This window comes from Hypomesus nipponensis, chromosome 21, assembly GCF_054491055.1.
Source record: "Hypomesus nipponensis isolate SF chromosome 21, ASM5449105v1, whole genome shotgun sequence".
NCBI classification, from domain to species: Eukaryota; Metazoa; Chordata; class Actinopteri; order Osmeriformes; family Osmeridae; genus Hypomesus; species Hypomesus nipponensis.
In genome coordinates this window covers 716239-730000 of record NC_140381.1, presented here as the reverse complement: position 1 = coordinate 730000, position 13762 = coordinate 716239, and the positions used below count along the sequence as shown (strand labels likewise).

Sequence of the window (13762 nt, the reverse complement as noted above, 5' to 3'; positions counted from 1 at the left end):
TCGCTCGCTTTCTCTCTCTCTCTTTCTCCCATTACCTTGCGCAAATATACATCCACGAGGACAGGGGGGCTATCCAATTTCTGTCCTCTCCTAATGTCATTCTCGCTCCCTCTTAAGACATATTTGAACCAAAAACCCTGTCCCCTTCTAACTAGGAGTCCACTATGAAATATGTCATTCAACAAAGAGTAACATCCACAAAATAGAAAAATATGTGATTGTCAAGAATTTTCTTTGCTTGATAAATGTTCTGATATATATTTTAAATAGCCTGTATGGTCTTCATCGCACAGACAAAAGCCAATAGTATTCATCTATCATGTTCAAAAGTTTAAAATTGGCCATTTGAGAGTTCTTATTTTGAATTCCCCGCCCAGCGCAGTGTATAGCTTCTAGTCACAGGCGGCGCGTGCCGTGTGATTCCAGTGTAACAGCTCGCCTGATCGGGCTGAACACTGCGCAGGTGAGACACTGCGCAGGTGAGAGATCGACATAATGATGCGGAAGTTACGGACCAGCTACCAACAAATCACCTTTAAAAGGTGTGTGTCTGAGCTACTGTTAGTGCAGTGTGTCTGTGTATATGAGAGAGAGAGAGAGAGAGAGAGAGGGAGAGAGAGGGAGAGAGAGAGAGAGAGAGAAAGAGAGGGGGGGGGGTAAGTGGCGCCGAGATGAGGAAAGGCTTGTAGTTGTAAATACGATGTGACGGCTCCGGGGAGGGGGGCTGGGAAGGCGCGGTTATTGGATCAGTCTATTTGGCGCTCAATGCCTCAGTAATTGGAAAACATCACTTTCACAGGAAAAAGAGAAGGATGGGAGAGGGAGAGAAGGAAGGAGAGGGAGAATAGGATGGAGAGGGAGAGAAGGAAAGAGAGGGAGAGAAGGAAGGAGGGGAGAGAAGGAAGGAGAGGGAGAGGGAAAGAAGGAAGGAGAGGGAGAGAAGGAAGGAAAGGGAGAGAAGGAAGGAGATGGAGAGAGAGAGAAGGATGGGAGAGGGAGAGAAGGAAGGAGAGGGAGAGAAGGAAGGAGAGGGAGAGGGAGAGGGAGTGAAGGAAGGAGATGGAGAGAAGAAAGGAGAGAGAGAGGAGGAAGGAAAGGAAGAGAAGGAAGGAGAGGGAGAGAAGGAATGAGAGGGAGAGAAGGAAGGGAGAGGGAGAGAAGGAAGGAGAGGGAGAGAAGGAAGGAAAGGGAGAGAAGGAATGAGAAGGAGAGGGAGAGAAGGATGGGAGGGGGAGAAAAGGAAGGAGAGGGAGAGAGAGAGAATGATGGAGAGGGAGAAAGAGTATAGGCATAGGAAACCATTAAAGATGGGGGAGAGCGAAATTGAGAGGGCAAAAGAGAGAGAAAGAGAGAAAGAAATAGGGAAAAAGAGAGAGAGGGATAAACGTGGAAATGAGAGCAATATCGTTTTCTGTAATTTAGTTATTGTTAACAAAAATACACAGACGTGTCAGACTTTTTTGAAACCTAATGTTTGGCATGATTGTAGGCTAACTGAATATCAATCACTTAGGCTATACGATCAACCCCCCCCCCCCCTTCCCCTCTGTCTCCTCCAAATATGACAGGAGTTATATTGTTTATAGCGCCCCATGTCAGTTGCAATTAGCAAAGGATATAGCGAACGCATATTTTCTTCCTTTTGCAACTCCCCTCTCTTCTCACTCCTTCTTTCCACTAACTGCGCCTCTGACGTCACTGGACGATTAACGTTTCTTATTGGTCCCAAATTCCCCGAGCCCTCGAGCCTAATTAGGCGGAGAGCACGAGAGGAGAATAGGAGGGTTACTGTCGGTGCCGGTAAAAGAGGTAAAAAGACAGCACGCGATTGTTTCCGCCCCTATAGCCTTTCACACAGCTTCTCCACGCCACCCTGTCTCGCCATATCCGTCCTCCTCCCCTCCTATCGTCGCTTCATCCCTCTCTCCTATCCTCCTCCTCTCTCTGCATGTTCACCCACACTTCCGTCCTCCACATCCACACTTCGGCCCCGCCACCGCTCCGGCGAGCATGGACAGCCGGATAATAGAGCACACCCAAGCCCAGTTCGGAGGCTCTTTAGGCGGTATGGTGGGCTTCCCCTACCACCTCGGACACCACCACCACCACCACGTCTACGATCTTGCCGGGCACCATCTGCAGTCGGCGGCTGCCGTGCCCTTCTCCATAGACGGATTACTCAACGGCTCCTGCTCGGTGAACTCCAGTCCGCTTTTGTCGTCCGGTTGCGGGTTGAACGGAGACGGACAACCGTATAAACTATCCGGTAGGAAACTGAGATTAACGGAGGATAGGATGGGGACAGTAAAAACGAGTGTGGGTTTCAGCAATATTAGGTTTTAATCTCGTAAGGACTTGTTGTGTCTGCTAAATTAATACATTTTTTAATATGCAGGCGACATGGGCCGAGACCGTTGTGCTTTCGAGTTGAGGGTCAACATTTAAAAAACGCTGCCTGCTATTCACCCTGGGTTTTATACTTTCGTAATGGATTGAAAATCATAACCTATTTTTTAATTAAATTTTCTAAATATTGGGGGGAAAAGGTACAATTTCACAAGAATGCGACAACTATGAATGACTACATGTAAATGACTAAATGTAACTAAGTAGGATATGCTAATGTACCAGAGGATATAACTAGGCTATTACAAACAAAATAACACTAAAAACCATGAAGTCAAATGTGTAATAAACTCGTTGTTTTATTGAAAGATATTTTGTTATTACTTACAGTTTAAATAAGTAGGCTAATAAACTAAATAAGCTACAATGAAAGGCATGTTTAAATAGCTTTAAATTAAGTACTCTTAAATATAACCTATAGGCCTAATCTAGCTATTAGACTAAATAGAGAAATGAACGGATAAACTCTTCAAATTCCCCAGTAATATTTAAACTCTCCAACCCTAAATAGAAAAAAAGAAAAAAACATAACACACTCAGCATTTTTCTGGGTATGATCTGTTTGCGCCAAACGGAGCTCGTGCTGGCTTTAGTATTGTTACGTTGTCCAGTAAAACACATGTATTTGATAACCTTTCGTTCTCTCTTGCCCTCTCTCTCTCTCTCTCTCTCTCTCTCTCTCTCTCTCTCTCTCCCTCTCTCTCTCTTACACACACACACACACACACGTTCTCTCTCTCTCGCCCTCTCTCTCTCTCTCTCTCTCTCTCTCTCTCTCTCTTTTCTCTCGCGCGCCATACCGGATTTAGATTCGGGGGACCATGACAAGGATAGCCCCAGTTGTAAACGGAGGCGCACGAGGACGAATTTCACCGGCTGGCAGCTTGAGGAGCTGGAGAAGGCCTTTAACGAGAGCCATTACCCAGACGTGTTCATGCGGGAGGCGCTCGCGCTCAGACTGGACCTCGTGGAATCCAGGGTTCAGGTAAACAATAACATGCAAACAAACAAACAAACATGAACCTGACGTGTCAACTGTTATACATTACTCTCCTATGTGCAGAATAGCTATAGCCTACTGTTTATTGGCGAAAATATTAAGATAGATAACTAAGCAATTACTATAGGCTATACAACACAAGGAAATCCAAAAATATATCAGTTGATTTTGTTATTTCATCTTACTGCCCCTCGTTTGGTTGTCCTGGTGACAAGGCCTCGTGCTGTGGTCTGTTTGTCCATGGGGAGATCCCGTACAGACAACTATTTGTCAATTACAGAGCCGTCAATACGGTGCGAGGAGAATTATGCTTCGGGACAGATTATTGATTAAATTGGCTAATAAACCTACAAGCCTATTTGCTGAGCAACCTGAGAGATATGAGGCAACAAACATTATACAGATTATATGTATTTACGAGAATAATACAATGGGAGTAAAAAAAGATATGCCCTACATGGTCAGTGACACAAAAACGAATATTATGTTGTCATGTTATTTATTAGAAGTGAATTGTGGGGATTAGAAAAATGTGTGTACTAGATTTTCATAATTTTCCATTTTTAGACATCATTATTTTTGATTTAGTCAGCATATTTAGGCTTCATGTAAAAGACTAGCAACGGAGGAAAACGTTTTTTCTCATAAGGCTATACATTTGACTGTAATAATGTCAATAATAATATAGTAGCCTATTATGTATAATTGTTTAAAAGAAAAAAACAGACATAGTATGCATTATATTGCTAATTATGACCATCATTTTAATAATAGTGTTATCCCCAATATTAATATTTTTTTAATTGTCGCAATTGTATAGGCTACTCATAATATAAAAAAACAACAACAATAATATAGGACCAATACAATATTATTATCACATTATTAAAAAATGTATGTTGTCATCATAATTTAATTTCTATTTAAAGAAAATGTAAACACCCTAAACTGCCAGCCTACATGATTACTACAAGGTACACATTCTGCATGGCCTATAAGCGGACAGGAGTGACGAGTCCAACCACAGAGCGAGGGACATGGATTATTGCTGCCCACTGAATTAAAACCAAGATAGTTATTTTTATTATTGGATTATCGGGACACATTCGTTCAGGGAATGTGATAACATCTGAACTTTGACCTCTCCTGTGATAACATCTGAACTTTGACCTCTCCTGTGTGGGAAGGGTTTGACCAGTTATTTCAGATGAGTCTGCGCGGAGGGGAGACCCCGACCGTGGCTTTAGGTGATAAAGAGCGAGCTTCAAAATCCAGGCTGCCCATTTACATGCAAAGCGTCATTAATCCTGTCAAGACATGTTTGTGTGTTATTTTAAGATGCTTTCGCAATATTCAGGATATGGACTGTAGAGTCTCAAACCAAACAACTCTAAATTCTCCCCCAAAACAACATTTTCTTATTTTTTTTAAGCAGTAGACTTCCAACCAGATATGTGTCTCCGTTTTGCAAAGTGAAGTTTGCATTTTTTTTTATTTATTTAAATTAATACGGCATAGAATCAACACGGGGGTGCCTATGAACGGTGGGTTGTTTTGGCTCGTGTCAACATGTAACACGGAGAGAGATTTCTCTGTAGTGTCGAGAAAAAGATAAATGGAGAAAGACGGATAAAGAAAGAAAAATAAATGGAAAGAGAGAGAGAGTGCGAGTGAGAAAGAGACGGAAAGATATGGTTGGCGAAGGAGAAAGAGAGAGATGGAGAGTGTATGTTCTGAGTGTGTTAATATCTTGCTGGGGGATTTCATTCCTAAACCTCGGCTTACGATTCCCACAAGCTGCTTAACTCTCCTTTATCACCGGGTTCGTGCGCGAACAGATACAGCCAATACCAGACATTAACAATTCATAAGGAGCACGAACGCATTGTCGCGCACGTGTTTGTGTGCCGTCTCAAACATCATTATGCTACACACACGCGCAGCCCCACTTCTGCATGCCACGGTTCTACGCGTTATCAGCTTGTACCACGCGGCCGCCTGCGCGCTGAGAGGCCCGGTAGAGTGTCGGCACACGGGCGGGTTTCTCCTCGGCTCGGGGAGAAAAGCAGGAAGGGGGGTGAAGGCGGGGGTCTTGGAAGAGGGAGGGGGGTTGGTGAGGCTTGCTTGACGTGCCACGAGGAGGAAGAGGAGGAGGGGGGATTGGGTAAAAGAATGAATGGAGAGGGATGGACAAATTAGGCACGGTAGAATTAAACGTAATTGCTGAGAATTACCTATTAACGTTGTCGACTCGATTGACAATCAACCCCCCCCCCCCCAGCATCTGTGCTTCTGTGGCCTGGAGGGTTGTGACAAGAGGCCCAGCTCGTGGCCAGGGCAGATCAGGTGACCGGAAGAAGAGTGTGTGTGGCAGGGCCGCTGTGTGTTTTGTTTAGGATTTAGCTGAGTTTTAAGGTTGTAATTAAAGTGTGTGAGGAGAGAGACAGCTAGGGAGAGAGGGAGAGAGAGAGAGTAGGTTGAGGTAACCTTTGACTTGTTTGTTTATGTACCACCCTGGTGTACTCCCAGACTCTGATCTCAGTTGTTAGTGATCCAGCCAGGGAGAGGAGACACTTAATCAGCCAATAACAACCATCAATACTTCCTGGTGGAGTCTGGGCCCTTTGTTACTATGAGGTGTGTTAGTACTATATGAGATGTGTGGGTCTGTTCTATGAGGTGTGTGTGTTCAGTGATGTGTGAGTTCTTGTTTAAGAGGTTCTTTAGCATGTGGACTCCACTGAGGCTTTCCTGGAGTAGTGCAAGAAAGGGTCTGCTGCACTCTGCTCTACTGTACTGTACTGTACTCTGCTCTGCTCTGCTCTGCTCTGCTCTGCTGTACTGTACTGTACTGTACTGTACTGTACTGTACTGTACTGTACTGTACTGTACTGTACTGTACTGTACTGTACTCCGCTCTGCTCTACTGTACTGTACTCTACTGTACTCTGCTCTGCTGCACTCTGCTCTACTGTACTGTACTGTACTGTGCTCTGCTCTACTGTACTCTTCTCTGCTCTGCTCTACTCTACTCTACTCTACTCTACTCTGCTCTGCTCTGCTCTGCTCTGCTCTACTGTACTCTTCTCTGCTCTGCTGTACTCTACTCTACTCTACTCTACTCTGCTCTGCTCTGCTCTGCTCTGCTCTGCTCTGCTCTGCTCTATACTGTACTGTACTGTACTCTTCTATACTCTGCTCTACTCTGCTGTACTCTGCTCTGCTGTACTCTAATGTACTCTGCTCTCCTTTGCTGTACTCTGCTCTGCTCTGCTCTACTCTACTGTAATCTGTTGTACTCTACTGTACTCTGCTCTGTTGTACTCTGCTCTACTCTACTGTACTCTACTCTGCTGTGCTCTACTTTGCTCTACTTTGCTGTACTCTACTTTGCTCTACTTTGCTGTACTCTGCTCTACTCTCCTTTGCTCAACTTTTCTTTGCTGTACTCTGATCTGCTCTGCTCTACCCTGCTGTACTCTGATCTGCTCTGCTCTACCCTGCTGTACTCTGGTCTGCTCTGCTCTACCCTGCTGTACTCTGATCTGCTCTGCTCTACCCTAATCTACTGTCTTCTGCCCGACCCTGCTCTGCTCCACTCTGCTCTGCAATACTTTGCTCTTCTACTTTCTAATGTTCAATGTTCAAACAACTACAGTAAATGTGTTTTTTGGTGATGAAGGAATATCTCCAAAGGTGAAAACAATGACATTTGACACGTTTCATTGTGGCTGTTCAGGTGTGGTTCCAGAACCGTCGTGCCAAATGGAGAAAGAAGGAGAACACTAAGAAGGGTCCTGGCCGGCCAGCCCACAACTCCCACCCCACCAGCTGCAGCGGTGAGCCCATGGACCCAGAGGAGATCGCACGCCGCGAGCGTGAGCGGGCCGACAAGAAGAAACGCAAACAGGAACGTAAACTCCTGAAGTCCCAGAACAAGCTGCTCTCTGGTGAGCTGTTCCACACGCCTGGCGGCTCCGACAGCGACAGCGGCGTGTCCCAGTTTACCGACAGCGAGCAGCCGCTCTCCACCGGTAACGGGAGCACCCACTCCGAACAGTCCACCGGACGACACCAAACCGAACCCAGCTGTGACCAAACCCGACACGGATTAGATCTGCTGCACAACCATCACCACCACAACCAAAGAAGCGCAGGGGGGCTGCTGGAGCAGGTGTCCCCAGGCACCATGCTGGGATCTGGGCCGGGCGGGGTAAGGACGTCAGGCCTCCAGAAACGCAACCCCTTCAGCGTGGAGAGTCTGCTGTCGGACGCCACTCCTCGGAGGAAACCTCCGCAACTGGACTTCCCTCCCCTGACCAATCAGCGACCTCTGGTAGGGAAGGGTCACTTCCTGCTTTACCCCATCACCCAACCCCTGGGCTTCCTGGTGCCCCAAACCGCGCTGAGGAACACGCCACAGGATCGTCCTGGCAACGAGGTGGAGTCTCTGTGCTTTGGCAGCCCTCTCCCCACCCCCCCGGCCCTCGGGAACCCTAACGTAGAGGAGCACGACGACAAGCACTATGGCAACAATCACGTCGGTAACGGGGTTCCCGGGAAGACGGGAGGGCCCCCGGGGAAGTTGGGTGTCTCTGGGGATCCCTTGCCCCCCGTAGGGGGTCCCCTGCCCTCCGAAGGGGGTCTCCTGCCCCCCGCTAACAGCGTCTCAGTTCAAACCACCCAGTCCAGTTCGAGCGGCAGCGAGCCGGTCTCCACTCAGACACAGACAGACGCCAGCGGCTGCCAGGGCAAGCCCGCCGGCGGCTCCTCTCCGGTCCGCTCCGACTGCTCTGAGACCAGCACCAACTGTGCCGCGACGCCGGTGCCAGATGGTGAGGACGTGGACATGGACTAACACAGCGGAGGAGCAACACACACACAGAGAGGCGAGAAGCACTGCTCAGACTATTCTAACATTCCCAAAGCTCCACGCGAGACACCTTTTAAACATATCAACAACAATGTTGGACTCAGTCCTTCTATTTTTCAAACGGATTTATCTGATAGTCAGATGAAGCCGGAAGCTGCCTCATAGGGTTCTATAAACGTTTGTTTTTAAATTAGCAGAAGAGAAGGCTGTTTGGTTTTTCTGTAAACCTGGAGAAATGACATATCTCACCGAGCAGCAGAAATCCTCAGACATTGTAAAAAAAAATTGAGAAAGTATTCAAGATATTTATATATGTAAACATTTTGATAAATAAAATTATTGTTTAAACGATTTAGCCTCTACTAATATCACTGTCTTGCCAGACAAAGTGAGATACCGCGTGCTCTGTGATGTCAATGCTGGTTGTTGTTTTGTATACGGAGGATAAATTTCCTTTCTCTGTCAACCGTGCTAAAGTCCGGCTGGGTGTTTGTGTTTATTGCTTTAACAAATTTATTCATTTGAACGGCCCCGCTGAAATGAGGTTAGCGGCCGCAGGCAACGGGACCTCGCACCTCCTGCAGAGTTTTGATATGAAAGTAATTATTTTCCCACCGGCTGCCACGGGTTTCCGGGTGTGGTTTTTCCTTCTTTAGCCCGGAGGGTTATTATACATTACCGATTTCCAGTGATATGGAATCACATAAACTTCCTACAATAATAGAATTAGCATGAAAGGCAGGGGTGTCAAATTGAAATTGGAAAATAATAGCCCCAGTAGCGGTAGCAGCTGCAGCGTCTGTGTGTGTGTGCCTGTGTGTGTGTGTGTGTGTGCACGCCCATATTAGAAAAGGAAGGGGAGATGGTGAGTTGGATTCGTGGGGCGGAATTTTCATGAGCTGTCGTCATTGTCAGGAGCGGCTTGTAGTTGCGCTATATTAAGATAGATGTTCGATGATATCCCTCATTGTCCTGTCGCTTATATTGATGTCGCGGCGTTATCGCCCTATTGATCATGTGTCGCACATAATAGGACAGGCGCGGCGCGAGCGCCTCTCTACAAAAGCGTCCGCGCCTCACCATTTGTTCTAATAGGGGCGCGCGGGTCCCTCGAGGGAGATAGGAGCAGGCTGGCACAGCCGGGGAAGAATAAAATGAGAGAGAGGGACAGAGAGGGAGGGAGAGGGGGAGGAAGGGAGAGGGGGAGGGATCCTTTCAGGACATATGCTGCGCGGACTCAGAGAAATAAAATATCTGGTAAAACTGTCTGGAGTAAGGTGTGGACAGGCTTGCTGCCAAGAATGAAAGAGGGGAGGAGGGGAAAAGAGGAGGGGAAGAGGAGGAGGGGAGGGAGGAGGAATGAAGGAGGGAGGAGGAGGGCGGGAGAAGGGGAGGAGGAAGGGGGGAGAGGAATAGGTGAATAGGTGAATAGGTATAGCAAGAATAGAATAGAAGAGGACAGGAGAAGGAGATAGACCGGGAAAGAGAAAATGGGAGGGAGGAGGATAGAGATATAAAACACGTTCTTCATTGGAAGTGTAGGGGCTGTAGTTTATAAAGTGTAAACGCAACCAATTCCCTGGAAATTGAAATCCCAATTATTAAAACCATCAATTCTGACCGGAAAACTCTGTTTGGACGCGAAGGGAGGCTCTGTTGACAGCGCGGCTAAATATCCCGGATCCCTCGCGGTCACCGAGCCGGCTTTATATTTGCAAATAAATTGAGAAGAGGAGGAAAGGAGGGGGCGCGCATTAAGTCCGCTGTGCGCCGGCGCAAATGAATTTCCTCGCGCCCGAGTTCCTCTAATAATATTTACATAATTTCCTGTGAGGGACTGCAGTGTTTGCGTTGTAGGAAGCAGCGGCTTTATAGGAAAAATAATTAGACGAGAGAAGGAGAATAGGGGAGGAGAGGAGAAGAAAGGAATGAATGAAAGAATAGAGAGAGAGAGAGAGAGAGAGGGGGGGGGGCATCTATAGTTGCGTTTGAGAGAGAGTCCGAGAGACGGGGAGGGAGGGGAGGGCGGGAGGGAGGGAGTGAGGGGGAGGGCGGGTGAAAGAGAAAGCGAGTGAGACGGCTAAAGACTGAAGAGTTTATCCGCAGACAGGGGGATCAATAAAGGCTAATTGTGGTATTATTTAATTCATAAGGACATTATTTTCACAGGCCCGAGGAAATGTCCCTTTCCACCGAAACAATCACGTTAATCGTTCTTTCCGCGCGCTCTCTGTGAAATTTGTATTTTCCATTCTTATTTGAGCAGGAAATGGTTCATAAAATATAATCGGTTAGTTTCAGAGAGTGCGATTAATTAGTACCCCCCTCCCCCCAGCCAGTGGTGCTGGTGGAGAGAAAGAAAGAGAGAGGGGCGAGAGAGAGGGAGGGAGAGGGGGAGAGAGGGAGGGAGAGGGAGAAAGGGAGAGAGGGGGGGAGAGAGAAAGGAGAGAGGGAGCAAGAGAGAGAGAGAGAGGGGGAGGAAGGAGAGAGGGAGAGGGGTGTGCGTGTGAAGAAACTCTGTCAATTAAAGTGGAGACCGACGCTTTCTGTCGGCCACGTGCACTGTCAGGGACGGTGGTGCTAGATGTGTGTGTGTTTAGCAGTCGAGAGCATGCGAGGACTTATTGGCCAAAACGTATGCTAATTGGCGCCCTATAAAGTTTGCAGATACACACACACGCGCACACATACCCGAAGACCAGGATCCTATAAGACAAACTATCAATCGATCTTGCGCACGGCGCGGGCAGGCCTCCCGTTGTGCCCCGGTCCTGGTCATGAATCATACTTTATGAATTCAATTTCTACCGGGAGAAATTTTCAATTTGAACGCGCAATCATTACGGTGGTGGGGGCGTGGGTTGGGGGGCGTAAATTGTTTTTGCTTTATTATGCGTCCGGGACGCCTTCATTTTTCTTTCTAATTACGGAGGTGTCAGCGCGGCCTGTCACCCGCGCGCTGATTTTCAATTTAACTGATCATCATACATTCATTTTCCCATTTGATAAATCTGCTATCTAGGCGCGAGCTTCATGCCCGGAATATTAAGGCTGGCGCGCGGCCGGGCTCCGGTAATAGGAGGATGTGTATGCTATGGTGCGCGCGGATCAGCCAGCTAATTTAGCACCTTCACTCCTTCCATCCCTCCATCCCTCATTTATAATTCTCAGAAGAAGGGGAGAGGGAGAAGGGGAGGGGGCCTGGGGCAGTAAACAACCCTTCTATTGCCAGAGTTGGAGGAAGTGGCGAGGAGAGGGGTAGGAGGGGAGGGAAAAGAGCGGGAGAGAGACAGAGAGAGAGAGAGAGAGAGAGAGAGAGAGAGAGAGAGAGAGAGAGAGAGAGAGAGAGAGAGAGAGAGCGAGAAGGAGAGAGAGAGAGAGAGAGAGAGAGAGAGATAGGTGAAATAGTGTTTTCTATTACACCGTTTTCAAATGAGGATATCAGGCTTAATTGATGTTAATTAAGTTCCTCAATACGTGTTATTTTTATTTAATAGAAACAAATTCGCACAATTAATTACAGACGTAATTTCAAGAGTCTCATTTGCAACACTCAATCTCTCTCTTCTTCATCCTTCCTCTCTCTATTCTTCCTCTCTCTCTCTCTCTCTCTCTCTCTCTCTCTCTCTCTCTCTCTCTCTCTCTCTCTCATCCCTCCTGCCTCGCAGCGGAGAGGAAATTAGCAGCTTTTGTCATTAGCGTTTTCCAGAACGGTTCCTCGTGATCTGTATGTAGCTGTGAGCTTGCACGACACGAGCCACATAAAAACCAGTTATATTAAGGTGTTCTGAATTCTAAGAGTCGAGACAGACTCAAACTCTGCTCTTAACTGCTTTTAGAGGTTTGGCTTGGTTGTGTGGCGACAACAGTCGACGGTAAAACCCACTGGACGTTCGTGTCCAACGCGTAACAGCAGAAAGCAGAGTTCGTTCACTATGTTTCTTTTGTTTCATTATCCCGTTGTGATAATAAATGCCAGGGCGAGCCAACGGGATAGATTTTAATTAAGTCGGTCAGTGAGAGATGGTGAGAGAGACAGAGGGAGAGAGGAAGGCCGGGGCGGGGCACGGAGGGGGTGGGGGTGCAGCTTTTCAATAAATCGGTTCGCTCAGGGGTTAGTGGGTGATTTCCTCGGTAAAGTGTTAAGGCCGAACGGACCGCAGTAATTTGGTTGATAAATCAGTGGCGTTGGTGGCGCGGGGCTCGCCGGTCGGGCGGTTGGTTCTGCTTCTGATTTATTCGTTACCCGGGGGTTGTACACAAGCCCGTGACAGCCCGGGATGAATTAACCGGGCTCCGGCGCGCGCCTAATGAGCGGGTATTATTTCACACCGCCTATACCTCCTAGACGAAAAAAGGAGTGAAAAACGAGCAGACTGCCCTTCGCCGGTGCCATCCCTGAGGTGTCGCATCGATTCAACATCACCCCCAACCCACTACACACACACACTCACACACAAATACACTCACACACGAACACGCACGCGCTAATTTAGAGCAGACTATGACATAAAGTCACATTAAGGCTGAGGTCTACTGCACAGCCGCAGCCGTAACCTAGCACCGTCACGGCTCCGTGTTCTATGAGAAACAGCTCCAGCGGCAGGAGAGCCGTGCTTTTGAGCCCAGCTCAAAACCACTTTCAGGACGAGAACTTTTAAATTGGGCCTGCAACCATATCATCATCAAATTACAATACATTTCAGAGAATCTTTTATTTTCTTTGTACAAAATAGAAAATACAAATTGAAGAGGCGAAACCATGCAGGTAGACAGCAAAAATAACAAACAAAAGAAAAGCAACGCGCTAAGGTCTATTAAAGCTCATATCTCTGTGGCACGAGGCAGATAAAGCGCATTGGCCAATGGGAAGCTCGTGTCGTTCTGATTCGAGGCCTCCGCGTGAAAAGAAGCGCGTGCCAGCCGGCAGAATGATGACAGTCAAATGTCAAGTACCATTTAGGCGAGCGCGAGGGGAAGATCCAAAGGCCTCAGTCTATCGAGAGAACGAGAGAATGTTCAAATGAAGACTTTAACTTAATAGACTTACAGCATAGGAACTGAGGGACTGTTCCAAGCGTAAGGTATTTTAGCGTGATGCGTCAAGTATGCTCGACAAGGGGTCGAGTATATTTAGCCGGAGTCCTTTCAAATGATCAAGACAAAATACAACATGAATGTGCACACATACACCTGCAACACTGTGGTGAAAATAACAGCCAAACAATAAGAAGAACTACTCCTCTTCATGTATTGTCTAATAAGTTTGCTGTAGTTCTTACTGTCGTTTGTAGTGGGGACTGAAAGGGGACTGCGCATAGAAGGCAGACGGAGTGAGATGATGATGACATCTCGGTACCGTGGCACCGCCAGAAGCGTCCGCACTCCAGGCGCGTGGGGCCGCCATATGGCCGAGCGCGTCACGCACAGTCATGTCCCAGTTCATCTCCCGGAGTTGGTGTGAGCAGGTCTTTCTGTCTTTC

At 47.4% G+C, this 13762-nt stretch overlaps 1 protein-coding gene across 1 annotated transcript; it reads left to right on the top strand.

Annotated features, from left to right (window-relative positions):
• Window positions 1-1944: 1944 nt before the first annotated feature.
• Window positions 1945-8569, top strand: LOC146237226 (homeobox protein unc-4 homolog). Its single transcript, XM_084685891.1, has 3 exons — window positions 1945-2266; window positions 3216-3391; window positions 7146-8569. The coding sequence occupies exons 1-3, from the start codon at window positions 2011-2013 to the stop codon at window positions 8262-8264; spliced, it is 1551 nt and encodes a 516-aa protein (XP_084542017.1). The 5' UTR covers window positions 1945-2010; the 3' UTR covers window positions 8265-8569.
• Window positions 8570-13762: the final 5193 nt, after the last annotated feature.